The 26,737-nt window shown below is 35.0% G+C and overlaps 1 protein-coding gene across 2 annotated transcripts; it reads right to left on the reverse strand.

Moving 5' to 3' along the window:
- Positions 1-10,167: 10,167 nt before the first annotated feature.
- Positions 10,168-26,536, reverse strand: LOC134842925 (intersectin-2-like). 2 transcript variants are annotated; one of them, XM_063859457.1, is made up of 9 exons: positions 26,260-26,536; positions 18,681-18,857; positions 17,570-17,641; positions 15,785-15,977; positions 13,353-13,382; positions 12,182-12,254; positions 11,643-11,788; positions 10,975-11,172; positions 10,168-10,568 (listed from the first exon to the last, which is right to left on the reverse strand). In XM_063859457.1, the coding sequence occupies exons 1-9, from the start codon at positions 26,278-26,280 to the stop codon at positions 10,429-10,431; spliced, it is 1,050 nt and encodes a 349-aa protein (XP_063715527.1). In that variant the 5' UTR covers positions 26,281-26,536; the 3' UTR covers positions 10,168-10,428. The 2 variants fall into 2 exon arrangements, with proteins under 2 accessions (XP_063715527.1, XP_063715533.1); XM_063859463.1 differs by lacking the exon at positions 13,353-13,382 and having other exon boundaries at positions 10,169-10,568.
- Between the last annotated feature and the right edge of the window lie 201 nt (positions 26,537-26,737).

Consider the following 26,737-nt stretch of genomic DNA (forward strand, 5'->3'; position numbering starts at 1 on the left):
TATTTCATTTACTTTTTGTATGTCATTACTGCTGCTCCATAAACCTAAAAGGCAGTCGTAACATTTAGGGCTTCGCCCTGATACGAGCAGTCTTGTTTTATTTTAAATACATAATGTTCAATTTTTTGTTTGAAATTACCTGCATCCCATCAGCAGCTCTGTTTGTTTTTGGTATGGTAACTTAAAACAGAACATTGAAATAAACAAATTTAAACTGTGGCTATGCAAGATTCACAAAAAGAGTTCTGACCACATTTTTGAAGAAAAAAACGGAGAAAAACTTTTCGTGTCATTTTTTCCGCGTAGTATGATGAAAGAACTAAACAAACGCCTGTAAAATTGATGAATTAGGCGTAATCGACAATAATACAAAAATTCTCTTTTTTTAAAGCCAAGGAACTAGATTTTTTAACCAAGGAAGCGCTATATGAAGCACTGGAAACTAATTTTCGTTTTACTGAAATCAGTTTTTTTGACGCAATTTGAACATTTTTTTTAAAAAAAAAACGATAGCCCTGACTTAAAATTACGATAAATTTTAGATTTTTCTAACGGTTTATTTCATTTATTTTATTTCATTTAGTTTTTTTTTTGTTATTACTGCTGCTCCATAAACATTAAAAAGCAGTCGGAACATTCAGGGCTTCGACCTGATACGAGTAGTCTTGTTATACTTTATATGGCGTGTGGGGGGGGGATGATTTTCATAAAAAATTTCAAATTTTAGAAAAAATAATTTTCATTTTATTTTATTTCATTTACTTTTTGTATGTTATTACTGCTGCTCCATAAACCTAAAAGGCAGTCGGAACATTTAGGGCTTCGCCCTGATACGAGCAGTCTTGTTTTATTTTAAATAGATAATGTTCAATTTTTTGTTTGAAATTACCTGCATCCCATCTGCAGCTCTGTTTGTTTTTGGTATGGTAACTTAAAACAGATCATTGAAATAAACAAAGTTAAACTGTGGCTATGCAAGATTCACAAAAAGAGTTCTGACCACATTTTTGAAGAAAAAAAAACGGAGAAAAACTTTTTGTGTCATTTTTCGCGCGTAGTATGATGAAAGAACTAAACAAACGCCTGTAAAATTGATGAATTAGGCGTAATCGACAATAATATAAAATTTTTTTTTTAAAGCCAAGGAACTAGATTTTTTAACCAAGGAAGCGCTATATGAAGCACTGAAAACTACTTTTTGTTTTACTGAAATCAGTTTTTTTGACGCAAGTTGAACATTTTTTTTATATAAAAAACGATAGCCCTGACTTAAAATTACGATAAATTTTAGATTTTTCTAACGGTTTATTTCTCGACTCTAGGAAAAGTTTTGAAATCATTTTAATGTCGTTTAAATCACGACTTGAAAAGCATCAATATGCTCTATCACTTGATCCATTCGGATAATTGATTGTGGTTCGTGATTTTGCGTGGCAAAGAAAATGAACAAAAAAGCAAAAGTTTAAATTTCTAAAGCACGCCCAAAAAAATTCCTCTCCATTTTCAAAGATCGGAACAACAAAAAATCTAAAATGTGCAAAACTTTCTGTCAAAATTTTGAACGTATTTGATTGAAATGGTGCTAATTGTAGTGGATAATTTGGAGACTCAAAAATTCTATTGACCGCTTTGTACATTTCGTATTACTCAAAAATGATGTTGCCGTCAATTTCAGTGAGATTTTTAGTGAAGGCGAACAGAAATAGGAAAAAAATCCATTGCGTGAATCGTCAGCAGAAATACAAATTAAGAAAATATATGTCAAATATTGAAATCTAGGCAAATTCTTGAAAATTTCGACTGCTCTTTTTTTTATCAAAACAGATCCTGGAAAAAATTGCAGTTCAAAATTTTAAACTTGTATAATCTCACTCGCGTTCAAGCAAAAATTTGTAAATTTCGAGTTTGTCAAGGCTATATTTGAATAATTCACAGCTTTTACTTACAATTTAGATTGGTTTCTAAAGCCAGGCTGTTATAATTAATTGCTTCAACTTTTTTTTACTTTGATCCAGAGGCGAGTTCAGCCTGCTTTGTTTTCACCCTTACATAACATACAATGGCATTGGCTACATGATATGATACTTGAATTTAGGACCAAAAGTTTCCTTTATGACGCAAAGTCTTGAATATTTTGATAGTTTTTCACTGTAGCAGATGCATCTCATGGCAAAAGTTGTTGAGTTATGAATATGGATTTTTTTTCATTTTTATTTCACATTTTCTGCAGTTCACGCAAAGTCAACATCGCAGTGTTAAAAAAACCACTGTTAACGTACTATTTTGAATAATAAGCTCATTGCTTAGTCTTTGAAGAAGTTGTTCGGATGGTTTCCTTTTCTCCAGACAAACTTCGAAAATTAACGAGCATTTTTTATTACAGTTTGGGACAATTAAAACGCCTTATATGGTGATGGATTGAGGGCGGATTGGAACAAACTTAATATTACAACTGCACCTTTTAAATCTGCATCTATTATATTTGTTAAACTAACATTTTCTGTTAAAGCTGACTTCGATTTTGTGAGAAAGGCATTAAGCCAATAGGAGCGCTTAACAATTTTGATTGGTTGAAACTTTTCCAGCTTTTGGTCCCTCCACTATGAGAACCCTTCCCAAGAACGTTAGAGCTTGATATCAACCACTCCACTAGCAAATTGCGATCCTCCTAATCAATCATATTTTTAACTGTAAGTATAATATGAATTTTGAATTTTATACCAAACTACAACTAAACTTGACCAAGCTTGACTTCAATTTTATGATTTCTAACTTCTTTGCGTGTATTAATTGGTTCAGCTTGTTGCTTGCTCCGACTTTCGCCTCGAAAGTAACGGAAAGTTTGCACTCGTGGTTAGTTTTTTTTCTTCGGACAAACTTCGACTTTATAACTTTCCATTTTGGACGGAGTTTTTTTTCATTCAAAAGGTTTTGTTTGTGCTGAGCTTAAATTTGAGAAGATGTTTCACCTGTCGTCATTTAAAAAAAATTGTTTGCGGTTTAAAAATTGCCATTGTGGCTAATTTGGGACAATTAACTTATATCAAACTATTAAAGCAGACGGAGATTTAATCCGTCTTAAAAATTGTTCCAAACTGCTTGAAGGAAGCTTGTTCGCAATAATTGACTTGCTACTCGGAGCATAATCCATCGCTTTGTACTTTGATGGCGTGTGGGGTGATTTTTTTCACAAACAGACTACTGCAGAACTAGAGAACATGTGGTCGTCGCTGAACGAGCTAAATTACTATCGGTAGTGCAGGACCAAGGTCTGACGACGACTTCCACGGAAGACTTCGTGAAGCTGCTCAGTTTTTTAGGGTTTCCGAGCTCAAACAGACCGTTGATGCAAAAGATAAGACGATTCGAATGAATTTCATCTCGGGACTGAGATCAGCAGATTTCAAACTCAAATTACTGGAGTTAACACTAGGTACAGTTCAAGCAAACATAAATCCAACTGATATGCGAACTGTTTGAATATTTTAGCGATCAAGTACAGCGTTTTGCTGAGCCTTTTAAGGTTAAAACTAAAGTAGAAATTACGTACAAATCAAAGTCAACCTTCAGAATACCAGCAAACGCTGATAAAGCTTGCAATGGTAATAAATTGGAGTTTCCAAACTGAGGAGAAAACCACACGGGGAAAAATCTTGTCCTTCAACGGGTAGGAAAATTAACTGATGTGGTATGATAACAGACTGTGCTATAAAGTGTCGAAGTAATTTAGGTTAAGCAATAACAACACAATAAATAGTAGATTCAACCACATAGTAAACCTCAATGTTGATGGGGGTCAGTTCTCAGAGGGAAACTAGACAAAATGGCACTTAAATAGGAAAGTTGTTCGCATCATGTCTCATCGACTTGACGGCTGAAATGGAAAATGTCGCCATTGATGGCAATGAGGTGAAATTGAAAGGGGACACAGTTGCTGATACAACAGTTACATTTTCGTGCATCTCAGACTAGCTTGGAAGATCTTTGCTAGATAGAAATAGTAAGAGTCGAGAAGCACGAAATAGAGAAAAACTCTACTTCAAAGAAATAGCAATTCATGAGTTGATATGGAATGATCAAATTTACTCAAAAGCATTATGGCCAGTTCTTGCGATTGAAGAAGGATTTTGAATTCTCTAGGCGCGACCTCTTAGCAACACAGTACGCGAAACAAGAGCTCTCAGAGACATTGCCAATTGTCAAAAGATTCAAGCCCCAGGTGAAACTGAAGCCTAAAGTCAAACCGTTTTTTGAAAAGCACGCAAGGTTCCGTTACCGATGCGGGAGACAGAAAAAGCAAAGCTAGAGAAAATGGTCAGACAGAGAGTTCACAGGCCAATGCAGTCCGGAGGGTTTACCAATGCATCACCAGCCGTCTGTCAGAGAACGGAATGTGGTGACCTGAGATTTTGTGCCGACCACAGATTTCACCTAAATGGCAGAGTAATGGACGAAGACTTCAATTTAACTGACATGGAGACTTTTTTTTATTAATTGCATAGAGCCAATTTCTTCGGAAAAGTTGACCTCGCAGATGCGTACCATCAAAGAGAAGTTGATGATGAAGCAAAAAAAAAAATCTGCGCAAACAACACCCAAAAAGTGCTGCTCAAGATATGTAGACTACCTTAAAGAATGAACAACTCTTCCTCAATCTTTCAAAACTGCATCGAGAAACGCAAAGAGGTGATTATCTCCCATGACGACCTGTTTTTCTACGGAAGATCACGCGAGCAATACAAAAAGCGAAGGATGGCAGTCATAGGATGACTCAGAGAAAAAAAGCTTCACCATCAATGTGACAAAGTCAAACTCGAAAACACTCACTATTTTGTTTATGGGTATTGGGTATTCAGTTTTAACTAGGCATATTGAGAAGATTCGCAGTGCCAAGATACCCGCGTCCAACAAAGAACTTCAATCAATTAATGGACGGACACTTTTCTACGGACAAATTATTCCGAACTTTGTCACCGAGAAGCTCTGGCTCAATGACTTAGAGAGTCAAGACCTTCAATTGACAGACCAACTCATAAAGTGCTTTCAGAGTATCAAACAAGAACCCTGCCCAGAACCAGTCATCCAATTCTTCTCCTGGAACAAAGAAAAGACTATGACCACCGATGCTTCAGAGCAAGCAGTTGGCGGGTTTCTCTCAAAAAAAAGGTTATCCAGTCATCCAAGTCTCAAGGAAGCTATCATCAGTTGAGCGCAATTACTCCAACCTAGAAAGATAAGCTTTGGCAATCGTGTTTGTGGTCACAAGACTGAATCAATTTTTCATAGGAAGCAAGTCAACTCTACAAAAAGATCACACTAGCTGGCAGTGCCTCTTTGCGCCAGAAGGACAGACACAAAAAACAGCATAGGCTAGAATAACCAGACTTGCTATTGCGCTGATACAAAATAAGTACGGGCCAGAAAAGCAGATCTGCTATGCAGAAGCTCTGGGCAGATTGCGTTTAAACAAGATGACACCGCAAGAGGAGAAAAACTGTTTCTTTCAGAATGACATCTACTTTGCAGACACGCAGTCAATAAAGCTGAACGACATAAAAAACTACTTCCATCGAATCAAACATTTCAAGATGTCTTCACACGGATACAAAGTACTGATTGGAGACAACGCGCAGAAGGTGAATCACACTTCAAGAAGGAAGACGAAAGATTGATAATACGAGAAGGCGTCATCTACGGGGGCGTTGTATAATTTATACCTCCGAAGTTCAGAAGTCACCATAGAAAAGGCCCACGAGACGAATCCAGGCAGACTGGCAACAGAGATGCTTGCTTGGTGACCTGGCCGTGGAAAGACTTGTCTCAAGTGGCGAGATCTGTCAGAAAAACATACCATCGCTCGGAAAAATTGTTTCCAAATGGCCAACAGCAGTCGTATGGTAACGAATCCATATGGAACAGGCATACATCAAAAAGCAGGGGAAAATATTAGTTGTTTTTGACGCAGGAAGTGACTGGATGGAAGCATTGCCGGTCAACGAAAGAACTACTGTAACTGTTGGGAAAGGTCTGCCAGCAGTCTTTGAAAGACAACGGATCCGAATATGTGAGCGATGACTTCAAAGCTTGGCATAAGTGTCAGGGTTTCACAAAATGGAATCACCGATATACCACCAAAGAGCAAGTAGACTAGCAGAAACAGCAACTCGGACAATTAAACATAAAATCACTCCAACCAGTACTAATGACGCAAAAAAACACTTCTAACGTCAAGGGAAAAGGATCAGCTGACTTGGTTGCGGACGAAATCATCAGATTACATACCAGCATAGATATTGACGTATTTGAAAAAGTCTTTTTAAGTCGAGCAAAGACAAGAAAGCCCAGCCTGTAGTTTTCATCATTCGTTGTGGAAGCTACAAAGCAACGCAGCCTGATACAACCCCATCAACCCGAACAGACTTTTCTTGTAAACGACAATCAGATTGCAAGATGTAGTCATGAGATCAATACCATGGATGGAACGAGTGACATTGTCGACGATGAAACTTCAATGCACTATGAAACCGAAAAACAAACTTCAGTAACTCCACACTATCAACCTGAACCGTTCTCAGACGAGCCCAACCGATCTCCAAGATTCCGGAAACCAACTAAACACTATGGCGATCCAATCCCAACAGATCTTCTTGGAAAAGGAAGGAGAATGAGATGATCTGAAAATTCATCGAAGTTAAAACTCTCAGTATGAAACACAAAGGTATATAAATATATACAATTATCTGGTATTTTGAAGCGTATTAAGTTGGTTTAGAAGTGATTCTACACTTTTTGACGTCTCTTTATTATCAGTTGAAATCATCCAACTGTCAAAATGTGTCAACCACAATAGATTCTCATGATAATAACCAATCCTATGCATGATAGCGATGCTATGTGTATTTTGAATACATTTTTACTAAAATTGAACCAAAAATGAGATCACGGAACAAAAGATATTTATTCTAATCATTTATCTTTTTTTAATGTGTATTTTTCCCACTGATAACCACTATAATTACTAACTGGCTTTGAGCAAAACTTATTACAGACATCGATCTCAAAAAAATCTTCATGGCATATCCATTGCATTGATGCTCGTCAAGAATTGTGAGTAGTCAGGAAGTGTAAAAATATAATGTTGATTACATTACAAAGCCGATGTTTTTGTCTTTTTAAACTTTCCAACTCAACTGACTTCGTGCAAATAGTATCATCTATGAAAACAGATAAAAAAGTAGTGCCTGGTAAGTCTACAAAAGAAAAAAAAAGGAGCTCAATGCTCAGTTACGATAGTTTCATTTCATAACAATATGGGTCTTGCGAAGAGTTTATAATTTCAGCCTAATTTTTATACAATGCCTGATTTTGTTTCAAACTGATAAGACCAATCAATTCGAAGAATTTATTGTCGAATTTGGTCATCACATGTTCAAAAGTAGAAGTAGAAATAGACAAGGATGGGTCTCGATAAACTGTGTTCAGACTTGGTTAGGATATGTTCATACTGGAAGAATTGAAACAAATTAATGGCATTTTTTTACTCCAATTTTTTTGTTCAGATGGCAGTTGCCGCATCATTGTAAAGTTCAGTTAGTTGCATTTAAAGACAAATTAAAATAATTTTCTATGATTTCAACTAGAAACTTGGAACGTTTTCAGGATTTATTTTTGTTCATGAAGAATTTGATTTATCATCCCTCTTAAAAGTGTTTTTCAACTTCACTTAGAAGTTAAATTTTTGTTTTCAGCAATTTTTTTTTGTTTATTCATAACCTCAATAATTTTCCCACTGAATCATCATTCCTTGTAACGACCACTTGTTGTACATTTGTATTTATGGTCTTTTTTTTGTCTTCTGAGTTTTTTTCGTGTGGTTTAAATTGGTTACGAATTCGGATTAACAAAAAATAAAATAAATTTTTCGGCCAGTCCGGCTTTCTTTGACTTTAACTATTGAGATATAAAAAGAACTGGTATAATTCTGGAAAAAAATCAACCATACTTCTCAGATCTAACCTTGCAGAACAGCTCCAGGTCTGTACAGGTCTGAACCAGACCTGACCTATCCATGCTCGCTCCACATGTGAGCAGGTCTATTTCTGATCTAGAGCAGGTCTGGTCATCTGAAAAAATCCATATCTGTCCCAGAACTGAAACTGACGCGCCGATGTTTAAGTGAAACATTGGTTAGAGCTGCCCAAGATCGGAAAAAGTCAGGTTTTTAAGCAGATCAAATCTGATTTTTGAATTTTTGTAAGGTACGGGTTGTGCGATGGCAGTCACGAGACACGATTTCCAGAGTTGGAAACATCGTCTGTCCAAGAGCAAATGGACTGGCAGAAAGAGCAACTCAGACAATTAAACATGCCATAAAATCACGGCGAAAAAAATAATCAGTCAATTTTTTGCGTTTCTCTATTGAATTGAACTTTTTTTAAACTAAAAGCGATGTTTCATTTAACTTTACTTTTTCTTTATAATTATTTAGTTTGCTAGTATTAAAACCTATGTGAAAAAACGTGTCACTTTAAAATTGAATCACTGATTTTTCAATTTCTTATACAAAATACAAATATTTTGAACAAGCTTAAACTAGGAAATATTGTGGAAAAACATATCAAACTTAAGAACTTTGGCTAAAATTCTTGATGATGGTATTTTTGTTTCAACCATTGAAAATAGAAGGCTCTTTGTATTTGAGTAAATATCATATTAAAGGCCTTTCAGTCGTGTTTCGAACTACATTTAAAATTGTTGAAAATTTTTTCACAGTGACGAGAAAAACCGGTTTGAATTTTTTGATGTTTGGTCTAATTTCGAGCTAATAATGTTAGCGTGTATACTTGGAATAGCTTATTTAAGCTTAATATAAGCCCTGGAAACTTAGTTTTACTCAAGTAAAAGTACTTTTTGGAGATTTTAGCGCAATTTTGGGTATCAAAACTTTGGAAAATTACAAAAAAAAAATCTGCAAACATTACGAGGCCAAACTGTGCATTTTGTAAATTGTAAGTGGATTCCGCAACAAGGACAATATTTTTTTTTGTTCTTTCGTTTCTTGTAATCGTTCCGACAAAAGCTTAATCCAGGAACATACAGCAAAAAATTGTGCGCCTATCAGTGCACAGATTGGCATCGAGCTGAAAGATTTGAAAAATGTTTTGAAATTTTTTCAAATATTTTTTTTGTTTGTCTAGTCATTTTTTTTCAAAACTTGTTTTCCAGTTGACCTATTTTGCTATGACCCTCAAAGATGCTTAAATTCTTTTTTTCATTGAGAGCTTTTTGTTTATCACAACATGCAGAAAACACGAGACTAAATTTAAAGTTTTTTTGTATTTTGTTAAGACTGTGGTCGGAACGGGAACATTCTGCGCTACTTGCATAGTAACCGTCTATTCTTAAGTTTACTATAGTTTTGACTTAAAAATCGGCTGCTCAGGGCATAAACTAGTATGCAATAGGCCTTGAAATGCTTTTCAAAATGAATATCACGAAAAGCAAAAAACGATCTAAAAGTTGACTGCTCAGAGCATATAAAAAGATGCAGTATTTGATAAAGTCGTTTTCAATAACTGCTATCTAGTAAAGCATCAAAAATAGAAAAAAAAAGTTTCGTCTTTAAAAGACTATTTGGGATACTTTTGATTTTAGACATCAAAAAGAGGCATCTAGCCATACTATATAAGCTAAATGATACCCATTGCAAAAAGAAAACTAAAAGTAATTCTATCAAATACGTTTTTATGATAGTTTTAAAAAGTTTATGAAATTTTATGACTAGCATGATGAAATATTTTCACATTTTTTGTGGATCGTTATGACTAGCATTTCACAGAGGTCAAATCGAGCTGTTTCTAAAAACTCTTGAACGTTATTGGTGCGTAGCGCCGATGCGCATGATCAACGCCACCGCCAGCCAACTGAGCGAAACTTTTTGCTTAAGAACCAAACTTTCAATAGGATGAATTCTGTCAACTAGATTCTTCTAGGTAAAAATCTTAAATCTGCAGGAGGGCGAAATCTGTGTCATTCGCTCATCATTATCGGTGCTCATTGTTGAGATCGTACTAACAATTAATCCCCTTTAATGAGCAGAGAGAGAGAGAGAGAGAGCTCATTTATCAATTCTTCTCAATTTATTTGGGGGCTTTTTTCGGGAAAAGTACTATTATAAAAACATTATCCAATTGCACGTAATCTGACATTAATTATTTAATCATTTAGATTGCAGAAACATTATGCATTTTTTGCAACTAATGAAAATTAAATTTTAATTTATAGTTTGCATCGCACTTTTCGGCTTCCGAATTCCATCAAGTTCTATGATATAAAACTGTTGATTTAAACTAAAGGGATTTGGCGACATTTTCGGGTTGAATTCACATTTTTGGGTTGAGGCGACATAAGATGTCAGCTACGTTGGCGTCAAGATTGAAACTTGCTAACAAGGACTTTGAGTTTGACTGTACCCTGTCCGTCTCCGAGGTCGAAGTCCTGCTCTTTGGATACTTTGCCCCCACTTGCAGGTAGACATGTGAGGGGGAATTCTTTGGCGCATACGTACTCTGTCAGAACAGGAAGATGTGACTGTAAAGTTAAATACAGGGCATAATTTTTGTAGCTTGTAATAAATCTCTGCAAGCTTTGCGGAAAATATTACTTTAAATTTTTTTTCAAGTTGAAAGTCGAGAGCAATTGTTAAAACTAAAGGATTCGAAGTTGTGTTCATCTTATTTGCAAGATAGGTTTTGTTATTTCATCATTGTTTATTTTGCTCTGGTTGCAGTTTCTGTAAGCTAACTATTGTCCATTGGCGGCTATATTTCCACGTTTATGGTACGTTGCCCTACAAGAGCGATTACGCTCAGTATCATAAACATCATGATAGCTAACATGTTTTGTAAGACTAGAAACAGAAAGTCCTATTCGCAAGAGCATTAGATGGGCCAACCGACTTGGCTTACGACTTACCATCTGGCGCAAATTTGCGCTTGATGTAGAGTGCGATCCACATAGTCTCTTTTTCCAGGTCACAGAACACCAGTTGACCAGGGTAGTGCCAAGAAGGCTTCTCCCCTCCCTCCCCCTCCTTCGCCCCTGGCGTCTTCAGGGTCTGGTCTCCGAGGGTGATTTTGACATAAGGACTGAGGAGGCTGGCGTCTTTATTGTCTGAAGGCAATTCCACTTATCTTTTTTGTATTTTTTGATACTAAATCTTTTTGATATTTTTTGATTCCAGATCTTTTTTTGTTCTTTTTACTAGATCGTTTTGGTACTTTTTGATACTAGATATGTTGTGTACTTTTTCACTAGATCTGTTTGATATTTTTTGATACTAGATCTTTTTTGTATTTTTTGATACTAGATTTTTTTTGTACTTTTTGATACTAGATTTTTCCGTTTTTTGATACTAGATAATTTTGGTACTTTTCTGCGGGAGGGCAGTCTAATAGTAGACATGACAAAAAGTAGACACGTCGGAAGCCAAATCAGAATTGACGCATCTACTTTATGAACTGTCTACTATTTGCAACGTAACCATGAATGTGTTTGAGTTATTTTGTAATCAAAATGAAAGCCTTTGCTTGGGATGGCAAAGAAAACCTGTTGACATTTCAGGCCAGCGTCATTTTTGTTACCTGAGAGAATGGCGACATTTTCAGCATGCAGCACCTCTATCTTGATCAGTCCCCTCCCGTCCGGACAGCCGACGATTCTCTCTCGCTTTCCCACCATCTCCACGTAGTCAGAGATCGCATGTTTAAGGGCACTCATCCAACTTTTCCTAGAAAAATCATACAAAACTTTCAGAACATTAATTATGAAAAAATCTTCACGTTGAAAACGACTGAAAGCGAGTGAAAACTCTTTTTTCAAATAATTCGATTTTAAGTTTTTCGCTACCAAGCATTTAAGTGTTAGTAAAATTAGAAGTTTTTTATACAGAACCTAATTTTTTTATTGAAAGTCAAGTGTAAAAACGAGCCTTCCAATCATTACCTAACATAATTGTGGGAAAAATAACGCATCAATACATTGTTTTGGCGTACACTAATTGCAGAAAATGCATAAACAAATATTGTCGAGTATTCGAGTGTATTAGTCGAGTATTCGAGCTTTTAATTCGAGTATTTTTAAGTTTTCAGCGAAGATTTTCAGAGTTGCTTCTAAAACTGACCTTTTGGCGGCCCCATCAGCCTTAAGAGTGTATTTTTTCAGCCGGTATTCGAAAGAAATGTGATTGTCCAGACCTAAAACAAGAACAATCGTTAATTTGCAAGCTATCATGGCTATATCTTTCATGATGGTAAATGGCATATTTATAGGCTTCAAGAAACATTACATGAGGTAAATTCGACAATTGGTTTTCTTTGTAACTGTGAAAAATGAACCAGATGGAACCATTAAATGTAAACGTGGTGCAAAAAAGTAGATTAATGGATAGTCCTTTTGACAAAAGGACAATTTCAGCTATTTCAGATTGTTCAAGTGAGACAAAGAACTTCCTATTTAAGCCTTGATTACGTCGAAAAAAGGCTTATCTAATGGGCCACAATAAAAGATTTTAATGATGTATTCGCCTGAAGATTTTAATAGGTTTTTATTTGCCCTCTGAAAATATACATTAAACGCGTATTTTGGGGTAAAGAACAGGGGGTATTGAAGATAGAAGAGATAGAGAGAGAGAGCATTATACGGCGGATGGGGATCAAGTTAACTTCCTTGGAGTTACATTTAGAACAAATGGGTAGAAGAATTGTGTCAATCGGAGATTAAAAAACCTATTTGCAAAATTCAACTGCAAACACTCGAATAGGTGTAGGGGTTAAATTGAGGAAGCGTTGTTTTAATTGCACTGTCAACCGTACATTTTTATTTACAAGAACTGTATTTTCAATTAAGGCTGGGTTTCCATCAAGTACAATTTTATAACCGCATGTAATTTTATGTCATTTTCCTTCAATTCGGTAGTCGAAAATTTACTGAAACTAATGAAAATACTGACAAAAAAACGAGCTTAAGTTTAGTATTGTATTTTCTTTCCAGTAATGATATTAGACAAATCGAAAGTCCACTGATGGTGCCGAACCTCTACTTCTTTTTCGCTTTTCCGGTCAGATTTTGCATACGGAATGTTGAGTACAAGCTATTTTCAATCGGTGCCTGTTAAAAAATTATCTGCTTAAAAATGTTTACCTCATTCACAAATCTGAGAGCCAATGGTTAAAAATAGGCCTTTTTTCCTATTAAAAGTTGCTATCGTTTTTAATTTTTTGATGGGTATGTCTTAATAATTGGGAAAGAAGAGATTTTGATGGTCTGATACATATTTGACAATAGCAATATACCTCTTTCCTCCAACACGTGACCAACAGTAGCTTTCAACAAAAAATCAGAGCTATCTCGAAAAACAATTGAAAATTTGTAAATATAATTATTATTAACATCAACGTATAGCATCTTTTCCAGATGAAAAATTATGGCTTCGACTGGTTATTGCAAATTAAGCTGAAAAAAAAACTATTCAAATTTTTGTTTCATCAAAAAAACGCAAGTTTAAAAAATGCATTTTTTTCAGATTCATGGTTTGAGAAACTACTAATTTATCAACACCTAACGATGTAAAAAAAGTTGTCGGTAGTTAATTTACATCTATCAATAAAATAATTTTTTTGATGATGAAATCTTGACAATTTTAGGATAGAAATTTTGTTTTGAGCCTGGAAAATTGAACAAAAATTCTAATGATGATAGATTTTTCCATCAAAGTTAGTATGCGGAATAACAATTCATCGGCAAATCATATTAGTTAGACAAAATCATCATTTTTATTGGTCTGCTAATTGGCGCAGAAAAAAAATTAAATTTCCGAAAAAATTAAAAGAAGAAAATAGCAAAAAAAGAAAAGCTGTCTAGCTTTTGTGCTCAATTAATGAAGTGTGAGTAAGCTTCTAGATAAAAATGCTGCAAAATTTTGCCAAGACAATGTCGAGACAGGATTCTATCGCTTTTTTCTGACGTCTAGCCTAAACTATTTTGTTTTTGTCAGTATGCGGTTTAGCGTAAGCTGAAAGACTTTAAGCCTAGACTAGGTTTAGTTTTATGAGCAGAATTAAATGTTCGCCAATTGCAGGCAAAGTAGTTATCAAACAAAAAAGCATGCGCTAATTTCTTGTTTCGCGTCCAATTCATACGTTTCAAACACCGAATATCTGAAACATAAACAGTTTACAATTACATGTTCATCGATTTTACTCGAAATTTTAAAAATATTTTATAATTTTGATGACTTTTTAATCATGATAGAAAAATTTTATCCTTAAGTAGAGAAAATAAGTTTGTTGATGTAGTCGGTTAGCGTGCAAGTAGCAGAAAACCTTCCAAGCACATTCATATAAGCTTAACAATTAATTTTTTTTTCTAATTTGTGTAGTTTATGTGCGTGGTGAGATGAGCGGAACTAGACAAAAGCTTAGAACGAGAAAAATTCAGCATAAATGACTTCAGAAGATTGAAACAACTGAAATCGCAACTTAAGATATACGTTTCTCAACCTTGTCTTTTTTTGCTGCATCATACTCTGCATTAAGAAAACAGTCAAAGTATGAAATATCTACAAAAATTCTGGGTTCAATTTTTCTGTTTGCGCAAAACTTTCAAAAAAAATAATTAAAAACTGTCGAAACGTTTGAACTTCCATAAAAACTGTAAAACATCAAGAAAATCAATTTTATTTTTTATTTGTTTTTGTAGAAGCCAGAAGTCACAGTTGGATAATCTGATTAAAAATTTTCATAAATTTTACTACCAAAAAACCACCAATGCTTTCATTTGAGTATAACCAGAATTTTCAGTGGCTGTGTAACAAGCACAAATTGTCTAAACATTGCTTCTCAGCAAAAAAAATAAGTTAACAAAGCAAAAACCTTTTTTTAAAATTTAATTCGTTAAAATTTTTTCAATTTATAGGAAATTGCGGGTGGTTGTCGAGGCTGTAAATTAAGCCTCACTAAGAAACCACTAAGAGCTTAATAAACAAAAAAAATTGTTTCAATTGAAATACCGCTTTGACTAAGCGGATTTAGCTTCAACCGAAGAGACAATTGCATTATTTGTTCTTTGTAAAAGCCGCCTATTTGATAAGCTTCTTCCCGGCAAAATTTCTTGACTAAAGCTAGAACCACAGCTCAAAAGGGTCTGTTAGAGTATATTGCTCTGCACCATCGCAAATTTATTTGAGGTTGTTGTTTTTGTGTGAAATTAAAAAACATGAAAAACGTGAAAAAAAATTTTCTCTGCGCAACAATTTTCCTGGTAAGAAGCCATTTAATCAAACACCAAATTCATTCCAAATCAAACTGAATCAAAACTTTTTAAGTGTTCTCTTTACATTATAATAAATTTGTTGTGCAAAAAACTAACTTTTCTATTTTTGGACTATTTCTTCTGCTCGATTTTGTTAAATCTGGCGCACTTGGAAACGTTTAGGTTCTTGAATGTGGTTGATTTTTGACACAATATTTTTACTAGACGTTATGTGGGAACTAGCACACTCATTTGGTACTATTTGGTTTGAAAAGAAAAGCGTATTTTTTATCAACAAATCGAGCCAAAAGGAACTCAATTTTAGATTTTATATTGTCGATTGAAAAGTTGCGAAGCTTTAGTGTCTGAACAATTTATGTCTTGTTCGTTTTTTCTTAAAATGATCAGATGAATGAAAAAAGTGATTCAAATGTTCATTTTGTCAGATAATTTAAATCAGCATGGAATGACTAACCGAGTACTCCGGAGGAGGAGTTGAATGCTTGTACGTCTGTGATTAGCATGGGTTGTCTGTATTGGGTGAGGTATGGCTCATGACACCTGGCGTCGAACAGCTTCTTCTGGGCATCGTGCCACGCACACATGCTCTCTGTGAGGAGGAGGAAGTCGTTGAACAGAAATACGAACAGATGCTTCCCACTTTTAGACTGAAATGCGCCGATAACTTCATCATAATAATCACAATAAATTGTTTGCAACTAAGGTTTCATTCACTGGAAAATTCAGAACATTTACAACTATATGAAATCTCATTGCGAGAACGCTTTTAAATACACCAATATAATTTCATCACCTTGCATGATACATTTAAAAGCAAATGAGGGGTTTTATGCGAAAGTATACATATATTATTTTTGTTGCAGAAAAAAGACATTTGATCATCATTCGAGCTCAACGTTTTTTCGTTTCGTTTTATTTTGGTAAAGTAAAATGTGTGTCCATAAACGAACAAGATTGATCGTATCAGGGCGAAGCCCTGAATGTCCCAACTGCCTTTTAAGGTCTATGAAGCAGTAATAACATTAAAAAATTAAATGTAATAAAAGAAAATGAATTTTTTTTTCTAAAATTTGAATTTTTAAATGAAACTCATCCCCCCACAGCGCCATATAAAGTACAAATGGATAGATTTTGCTCCTTGTAACAAATCAATTATGGCAAATAAGCTTCTTTCAACCAATAAATTGATGGTTTAAAATATTACGTCCAAAATTTTTGACTACAGTTTACATTGTCTGGATGAGAAACCACGCCGAGCTCAAAAAATTCAATCGTACAACAAACAAAACTACTCGTATCAGGTCGAGGCCGCGAGGGTTCTGACTGCCTTTTAAAGTCTTTGGAGCAGTAATAACATGAAAAATTAAATGTAAAATAGAAAAATATTTTTTGTTTATTTAAAATTTTTGCAAAAATCATCCACCCACGCGCCATTTTAAGTACAAAGTGATAGATTTCGCACCTAGTAACACATCAATTTGGAACGATTTCTAGAACGAATTAAATCTCCGCTTAAGCGTTAAAGGGAGAAATATATCGCGCGTTAATTGTCCCAAATTGACCAAAATGGAAATCTTTAAACCCCCATAACTTTACAAGAAAAGATCACAAGTAAAATATTTTTCAAATTTAATCTCAGGACAACAATACTTTTTGAAAGATATAAAAAGGTTTGTCAAAAATGGCTAGTCGAAATTTGTCTGAAAAAAACCACCCCGAGCACAAATATTCCGTTACTTTCGCATCGAAAGTTGGAACAATAGCCAAAAAGTCTGAAAAAAATCGAGTTACAACAATAATTCGGCATATGACACATTTTTTGGTCGACCAAATTGATTTTCCGAGCTCTCGCAAAGCACTAAAAAGACCATATTGGGCAAAAACTAGCAAAAAAGGCTTTGAAAACTTTAGCCAAAACCTTGAGTTTTTTGGCGCAATCTCCCCCCTCAAATTTAGTATATATTGGCGCCAGGGGCCCCATCAGAAAATTTTTAGGGTCCGTCACTAAAAATTGGTATCTCAAAATAATACAAAGGGGGGACCCTTTGGGACGGCAGGGTGTTGAATCCCTGAATGCAGAAAGGCGCCCACCTACCGCATCCTGTTTGAGATGCCTAATCTCAAACAGGGCGTTCGACGCCCCCTCCCTAAATCCCCCTGATATGACGTGTTTCGGACAAGTCTTTGAGACCTCACATAGACATTTTCGTTTCCATCAGTTGGTGATATTGTGCCTTACCTTGACAAGATGTCCATAATAGAAGAGTTTGCGAGGGCCCAGTTCATTTGTGTTCGAAGTGAGGGTGATATCCTGAAAAAAAAAATTACAATTTAAACTGCATTTACAGTGTTTAGTCAGGCTTTTAAAGAAGTTTTTGTACCGGCTATGCTGAAGGTTTTTAGCTTGCAGAGATTAATAACAACGGGCACAAAAGTTTTCATTAAATTGAGCGAGCAACGCCTACTTTTTCCAATCTATGGAGGACTAGCTTTCAATAGGTTTTATCGTCAGGTCCACCGATTTGAAACTTTCATTCTAGAAAAAGAAAAAAGATTTTTTTTTGCCACTCTTCTGCAAGGGTTGATAAGAACATATTTTAAAATGTGGTTCGTTGCTCTGGACGACATGAGTAATTGTAAGAATTATCAAGCAAGTCATGTGAATGTAACTCAGCTAGTGAAACGAAATCAAAGTTCTGAGATACAATCGGCGTTGAGTATCACGGCTTTTTTTCTTTCCAAGTAAATTTTTTGTTTCAAACTGTCCGACGTTTTTGAAAATTGACATGCGACTAATCAACTCATGAAAAATATCATATTTGCCACTGCATCACCTATGGCGTTTTCCTTAAGGCTGTTCTGGGATCAACGAAAATTATAAACTCTCACGCCAACCAGAATACTTTGCTGACTCCAGAAGCACTAGAAATAGCTCAAAGACTACCGACAATCAATACGAAGGACGAGTACAGAAAAAAAGAGCTGACCATCAAGTTCTGAGGAGCAGCGGACTGAGCGAACGGAACACATTGTGTATTGTTATGGTGAATTTCACCTAATTTTTAATTCTTAGTTTTATGCATCTTACAAACTTTATGTGCAGTTTTTGTTTCAATTCAGAATTTCCTGATCATGGTTTTTACCGAAATGCATTGAATCTTATCCGAATCGGAGTTTTTTCCTCAGTTAATATCATATCTGGTTCTCATACTTAAAAAATGAAACAACTCGTAACATCATAAAATTAATGCTCATGCGATGCGAATGAATAGGAAAAATAACCGGAATCGTTTAGGTTTCGGCGAAAAAACGAACAAACATGTGAAGCGATAATGCCTCAATGGACTTACTTCTGTGTTGGGTCCCCATAGCACATGTTCCTGCAGCCACTTGAGCTGACTCTCGTGGTCGTCTAGCTGTAGCTTCTCATTCAGATGACTACTGATCACTTCTGCTCTCTCAATCGCAGTCAGAAGGTCCTGTTTATTGTTAACTCCCAGCCCCTCCCCATTAGCAGCACCATTTACCTGCAAAGAATGGGTTAGTCGTAGTTACAAACCGTATTTTCTGGTATTCATCCATTTCATCCGAGATACGTTTCACCGCTAATGAAATTATTGGCTCATTTCGCCCCACACACATTTCGCCCCTCAAATCCTAAATCTAGTTTCAAACGTGATTATATAACTTCAAATGTGCAACAAAATTAGAAACACAACGTGAAAGGAAAATATGAGTGAAATTATGAGGGGCGAAACGTGTAGGGGACGAAATGAGCCACATTCGCATTTTTTCGCAGTACCTTTTTTAAAAATAACAAGACTGCTCGCTCGTATCAGGGCGAAGCCCTGAATGTTCCGACTGCCTTTTAAGGTTTTATGGAGCAGTAATAACATTAAAAAACTAAATGTAATAAAATAAAATGAAAATTTTTGGATAAAAATCATCCCCCCACACGCCATTCAAAAAACAAAAAGATAGATTTAGCTCCTTTTATCAAATCAATTATGGCAAATAAGGTTCTTTCAACCAATTTAGAACGATTTTAAGACGGATTAACTCTCCGCTTACGCGTTAATTGTCCCAAATTGGCCAAAAAGGCAATCTTTAAACCCCTATAACTTTACGAAAAATGATCACAGGTGAAATATTTTTTCAAATTTGAGCTCAGGACAACAATACCTGTTGAATTAAATAAAAAATTCCGTCAAAAATGGCTAGTTAAAAAGTCGAAATTTGCCTGAAGAAAAAAAAAACCACCCCGAGCACAAATATTCCGTTACTTTCGTATCGAAAATCGGAACAATAATTCCAAAAATATTCCTAGAACAGAAAAAGAAAAAGTTCATCAGTGATACTTTTCTCTACTTCATCTGATTTTTTTTTGTGTGAGGGACTTTGAGTAAAAAATAGTCCATTTGTATAGTCAAATATGGTCCGTTAATTTGTCTTAGAAGTCGTTCCAAAGTGAATTGATGCATCCTTGATTGGAATGTCTTTTTAATTGTTCGCTTTATCTTAACATACCACCTTGTACTTAACACAGCGTTGAAAATTTTCATTTTTATTTTTTGAAAAGTTCATCGATATTTTCAAAGCAAACAATACTTCATAGAGCTTAAAAGGCAGTCGGAAAATTAAGCGCTTCGCAGTCTTGATTTTTTGAACATGATGCTGCAATGGTAGAGATTCGAACAGGTTGTGTACACTTAACAACCTGTTTGAAGTGTTGTCGTCGCCCTGAATGATCCGACAACACTTGAAGCAAATTAAAAATGTTTTTGGTTTACGAAATGGCGAAATAGGAGAAAAAAGAAGCAGTAATGTACAATTTTTCGCTAATGTGCACTTTTTCGCTATTTTACACTAAAGAATGATGTCTTCAGCATCTCTTATTTTATTGGCCAGACCAAATAATTAGCTTCAGTTGAATTTGGAACATATCAATCAGCCGCTCAAGCATTATATGAGAACGCAATTCAGCGCGCATTAATTATCCCAAATTGATAAAAACAATTTTTAAACCCCCAAAACTTTGCAAAAATTGATCACACATGAGTTTTCTACATTTGAGCTACTGACATACGCTTTTTTCAATAGGTAGTGTAGAAAAAATACCAAAAACACTCAATTATTAGAAAGTCGAAAATTGATTGAATAGAACAACCAGCCCAAGCTTAAATATTCGGCTTTTTCTTCAAAATCGAAAAAAACTGCTTGCGCAGAAAAACTAAATTTGAAATTTTTTTATGTCATTAAATTTAAACTGATTTTTTTTGGTGATAGTTCAATTACATTTTGATTTGGATTTTTCAATATTTCGAAAAAGGTTCAATTTTTGATTTTTTAAATCAATTTAATCCGATCGTTTGTGCTATTTGCCATTCGCTACCCGGGTTGACCTCCATACACCGAAAATTCTAATCATACAATTCCATACATCAAGTGTATGGAAAACTGCGTGTCATACAATTTTCATACAGTTTCACAAAATGGTTGAAATAAGATATAAACTAGTTTCTGCGACTCTTTGATTCTAGTAAAACAGTCAGGTGAGGAAAAAAGAGGATTTTTTTTTTGAAAAAACCGTGTATAGAATTTTTATCTCATAGAAAAATTATAGAAGAAAAAAGCTAATATTTTCAAATTAAATTCTGCCTATTGCGGAAAAAATGTATGGGATGTAAATATGTTTTCTCACTTTTTGAAAAAAAAGATGGAAAGGCTTGTTAGATCAAACACTGCTAAATTCATTTGAACATACCATCTTGAAAACTTTTTTCAAACAAAAACAGAGTCCATTATTACATGTTATATTAAGTTCCTCAAAACTACTCCTCAAATCGATTATTTTATACTGCCTACATCGTCACTGCCAGAAATTTTTGAAAACGGTCAAAAACAATAACAAAATTCACAAATTCACGATTGGATTTTTTGTGGTTTCTTGAATTTGCATGGCATAGATTCAGGAGAGTTATTTGTTTTTTAAGCAAAAACTTTTTAATAGAGATGTACGACTGGTGGCTGTGTCAGCCCTGAAAAATAGGATTAACTGGTAGCTGCAGCCTTTTTCATAATAGTAAGATTTCACTTTCTTCTTCGGGTAAGGGAATTTTTCGATGTTTCTTAAAAAGGATTAATACAGTTTTACGATACCACTAATACAAGTTGACTGAATAGGCTCAAGAGATTAGAACAAGAAAACTTGATGAAAAACTTTGATTCGTTTCAGCGAGAAAAGCTCCCCGAAGACCAGGCTACTAAGCATTTTTATAGATTTTATGATAAATTTAGAAAAACGAATGTTACGAGTGAAAGAATTATAAAACGATAAGAGTTTTCTTTCAGATTAAACAAAAAAGATTTCCCAACTGGTTCAACACAAATTATAATCTGGAATCATACCGTTTCAAAAAATGGAAGATTTGATTTTAAGAAAGATTCTGGCTTCTATTTAAGTATTTGTGAAAGAAGTCAGTCTGTGTCTTGATATCTGTGTCTAACACTGACGCTCAATTGGTCATGTGAGTTTCTTCCACGTCCGCGGAAAATGAGCTGGCTACGATCAACAAAGGACTCTGGCGAGGTTGAATTTTCAGATGATGGTCTTGTCAGTCCGACTCTTGTCTGTTGGTCTTTCTTCAACCTGCTAATCTAGGCATGATAAAGGATGGTTGAATTTTTCCTTCAGATTTTGTTGGTGCCGGGGTGTTTTTGGGTCAGAAAGCGAAATCCGATTTCCTAAGAATGTGTCCGTTATCGAGGGCTACCGTAAGATCTGTGCAGTTAGACTGTCCCTTTTTTCGGTTCATTGTTTTTCTTAGCCAGTTAACTCCTTTGCAGAAATGGGTTCATTGACAGGACTCTCAGTCTGTTGTTTGCCGTCATATAATAGCCTTTTCTCATCCGATGGGCAAATGTTGAGGTACCCAGCTTCAAGTTGTTCTTTTTTGGTCTTTCCCGTGCATTTTTGGTTGACTTGGTTGACTTTTTTTGTTTAAGCCAACTGAACAGGTGACCAGGTTTTTCCACAAAGTTATAGGAGAATTTTTAAGATTTAGGAGAACTTTTAACGGAAACCATTCAATTGACGGTTGTTTTGTAAACCTAAAAACTCGAACTGTTTTATTGGTTGCTGCGTTTGGAGTTCGATTTGGTTCGTCAAGAGACAAGGCGAGCAGTTTAGTTTTTACTGTGTGAACAATTTTTTAACCATTCTGTTGGGTCTCTCATCCCTTTTATAAAACTAAATTAAAACTGTTCTACTTGCAGAATTTTTTTAAATTACTTTAACTAAAAACATGACCGTTGGTTCAGTCTGACTGATTTTGGAAATCTCTGAAGATAAGCATGGTCTTCTAAAAAGTTTACATTTGCATGAGTCGACGTAGTATTCATCACCTTCGGCCGAGGAAGTTTTGAAAACCGATCGTTGCATGTGTACGCCCCACAATTCATTCAATGACCCGCAAAACTTTTCTCGGTTTCTTCGTTCGCTTCCAAATCTATCGTTTTTTTTCCTTTTTTGAGGCTCTCAGAATCATTCGGAGGTTTTTACGCACTTCAAGCCAGTTCTACCGTGATGATAAAAAGAGCTCTCTGTACAGATGCAGACAACCAGTTATTATCGACCACGGCCTTCGTTCCAAACTGTCCCCGATATTTCTCCTAAAGGTGGGTCATAAAAAAAAGAAAGAACAGCTGCGGAAACAACCAATTTTTGTCGATGAGCGAGAATTTGTCCTTTCTAAAATCGAAATGAGCCTCAAATTTCTCCAGAGGCTTTCCTAACTCTACTGCAAATTAAACCAATCTCACGATCTTTTCTTAACTTGCCATCGAATTCCTTAATATTTTTTGAGCAAGGGTTGGTGCAAAGGACGGGGGACAAAAACAATTCTAGCTCAGAGTCGAAAATAGTTTTCAAAGGATCAGAGACACTTTTTGTCAAAAAGTTTACAGCAAATTCCTTTTTTTTGTGTGAAATTATCAGTTTTTGAACCCTGAACTCGAACAAGGAGAATAAATTTGTTTTTGTCCAAGAAGTGTATAAGTGAGTTTAACTCGAGTGAAGTTGTTGATAAAAAACACCAACACTTATCCGATAAAAAAAAATTAAAATCTAATTTTGGAACAACCGAAGTGATGCAACTGCTTGTGAAATATTCTGTTTTCCAAAAATGTTGTTCTTCATGAATTTCGTTCTTCATAAACTTTTCTCCTTTCTTCTTTTTAAAACTTTTTTACAAGTTAGTTTTAGGAGAGCTTGTTGATTGTTGCAAGCACAATTTCATTATTGTGAAGTAGGTAAGGTTTTTTTTGAAAGGGAACCTAGAAACTAATTAAGTATGCCCCATTGAGTTCCCTCGCATATGACGTCTTTAGAAATACAACAGAAGCAATTGATTTATACACCGAGTTAATTTACTGACCTGCTATGATTTGTCTTATTACCTTGATTATTGTTTAACGAAAATAGAAGAGCTTTATGTTCTGTTGCGATTTCAAACTCTGAACCATAAGAAAAAATATTTCTAGAACTTTTCTTTTGCCCGCGCCACCTCTTCTAATTCCGTCCTCGAACACTTTATCTCGTGGGAGTTTATGATTGTGGGTGCAAACGCTGTAGTGATCGCTCTAGGATTCTTTGTCCATTTGTTCAAAAGTTGCATATAGTCCGTCACGTGAAGCATCAGTCTTTGAACATGAAGTTTTCTTCAAATCGAAACAATTTTTTTCCGGTGAAAATAATGATGCGGTTCTTCAGTTCTTTGAATGCGTTTGAGTGTGAGTGTGATTTAATCCAATTGTAAACTAATTGTTTGTTCAAAATTGGGTTTAACGGGTAACCTAAGCTTAATAGAGCAGGAAAAAATTTCCAATTAATTGTTAACTGAACCAAAAAGAGATTGTACTTCAGAGATAATGTTCGCGTTGGTTAAGTTTTTGAACATTTCAACCAATGCATTTACTCCCTTCTCAGATTTTTTAATTGTTAATCACTCAGGTTTCTTGGAAAATGCGGTTTTTCTTCAGCGCCTTTATTGTTTTCTAAATTTTTAAAAGTTTCATTGAAATTGACTTGTGTTTGTCTACTTACATTTTGAGGCAAAACTATCCTCTGTCTATCAGTTGGTAACCGGTATGTCTTTAACAGGCATGCCCATGACCCGATGAAAATAATTGGGCAGATTGACAAGTTTATAAAACCAGTTACAAAGCGGTATGTGCCAGTGCTTTCATTCATACTGAATGAATGTTTCCTTGTTTGCTTGTTTTATCGCGTAATTTTAACTGACTATATGCGTTTCTAAGACAAAAATTGCTGAATCACAATCTTTTTCAAGATGAGGAGTAATAAAGTTGCATAAATTTTGTGTTTTCGGCGTTTGGTGTTTGTTTTGAAAAATCTGATCATTTAACGTTTCCTTGAGAATTTCCACATATTACAAAAGGGATCAAATTTTTAACGTTCAGGCTAGGTTTTTTTAGCGAGTTGAATTTTTTGTACGGCGCTCTTTGTTTGTTATAAGAAATTAAAGAGTCCCTTTTTATTGGTGGTTTCTTGATATAGGGCATTGGGTGTAGCCTTTTGAGAAGGATTTTCTGTTGAATATGACATTTTTTAATATTAGAAATGAAAACATCAACTATCTAATCTTGTTCAGATGATCCTACTATGCGCTCGATCTGGCTAGATTCAAACATGCTCCCCAAAGTTGCTAGTAAGCTTCCTGACTTTTTAGTTTGCGGCATAGCAATATGTTATGTTCGAAGCTGATATTTAATGGTTGTAGGAATTCATTTTCTGAAAGATCAAAAACTTATTGAATGAGAGTGACAAGACTTGTATCCGAGGGTGTTGTTGTGAAAAGACTCAGGCACTTTCCACAACCAGGATTAAGTATAAGATAGATCTGGTTTTTTTCTGCCTCGCACCTTCTTTTGCTTCCGACTTTTCTCTTCTCTTTTGAAAAAAAATTTTCACCTGCGATCTGTCGTACCTCGTTTTTTGTTGCTGGGGTTCATTACCTTCCTCTGCTAATCATTTTCTGAAATTTGAGGTTCTTTCAGCAAGGGTATCTTTTTCTACGCCATGAATGGTTTCTTCAGGCTATCGACGTCGAGATTTGGCTTTGCTATGATTGCTAAGAGAAATTGATCAATCCAATTGTTCCATTGGGTGGGCGGTTCTATGTTTGGCAAAAAAATGCGGTTCTCCCTAGTTTCCAATCAAATGACTGCGGCATGAAAATTTTTAGGATACCTCTGCTTTAATTTGAGGAACTAGATAGAAAACAGTAAAATGACAAAGCTGGAATTGAAACCGTTACTTTTCTATTAAACTAGAAAAGTGTCTCAAATTCCAATGGATTTTGAAAAGACACACATTGGCAGGTACCTGTTTCGCAATATCTGGTCAAAACAAACTAATTAAGAACATTATTCACAAATCGATTTTTAAAGTTTAAATAGTTTCAAGCTAATTATATTTCATTTGCTTCTACTACACATTCATTTTACTTTCGTAAATTCATTTTCCTTTTGTTGCGGCAGAGAATTTTTTTCGAATTTTTTTTCAGTCAAAATTACGGCTTAAGTTTATTGGCTGCAACATAATATATCACGCAATTCTTTGTGACGTTTCTCTCTGATACCAGATGTTGCATGAAAAAAAAAGAGAAAAAATCCGTTCCACTGCGGGATTGAAGCAATAACTTGCCATTACGATGATTCACTTTTTGATATGGTTTTATTAAATCCTACCGAAAACTTTATTAGTTTTTGTGGTGCCTAGGTGTAAGGGATAATGCATAGTTTGACTTGATTAATTCAAATTTCATAATATCTTCGTTAGTTTTTGGGATGCCTACGTGTAAAGGTTAATATTTTATCGAGCTGAAAAATAAAAAAATATAAACTAACGGTATTGCTGGTTCCATCCATGAGGCAGCGTGCATATGTAGACAAAAACAACCTCTTACTGTCTCTTCAGGAAATATTCCCTTCGTTTGTGCTTCATGTGCTTCGAAAACTGACAAAAACAGACACAAATTGCGGAGGTTTTTAATTTTTTTATACTTGAACTTATAGAAACACTGATCACACTAAGCAGTGTGAAATATTATTCAGATTATACTGATGGCTGCTGCTTTTTTGAGGAAAGCGCAGTGGCATAAAGCTATTATGGAGAATAACAAGAAAAACACATATTAGCTATTTCCACATATTACAAAAGGGATCAAATTTTTAACGTTCAGGCTAGGTTTTTTTAGCGAGTTGAATTTTTTGTACGGCGCTCTTTGTTTGTTATAAGAAATTAAAGAGTCCCTTTTTATTGGTGGTTTCTTGATATAGGGCATTGGGTGTAGCCTTTTGAGAAGGATTTTCTGTTGAATATGAC

This window comes from Symsagittifera roscoffensis, chromosome 1, assembly GCF_963678635.1.
Source record: "Symsagittifera roscoffensis chromosome 1, txSymRosc1.1, whole genome shotgun sequence".
NCBI classification, from domain to species: Eukaryota; Metazoa; Xenacoelomorpha; order Acoela; family Convolutidae; genus Symsagittifera; species Symsagittifera roscoffensis.

Bases quoted from the DNA above. Each gene is read 5' to 3' on its own strand.
- LOC134842925 (XM_063859457.1), bottom strand. From the start codon at position 26,280: ATGGATGGAACCAGCAATACC. The intron at 18,858-26,259 runs GTTAGTTTATAT...CATTCTTTGCAG, and splicing joins TGGATGGAACCAGCAATACC to GTAAATGGTGCTGCTAATGG. The intron at 10,569-10,974 runs GTAAGTCGTAAG...CTGTTCTGACAG, and splicing joins GCGCAAATTTGCGCCAGATG to AGTACGTATGCGCCAAAGAA.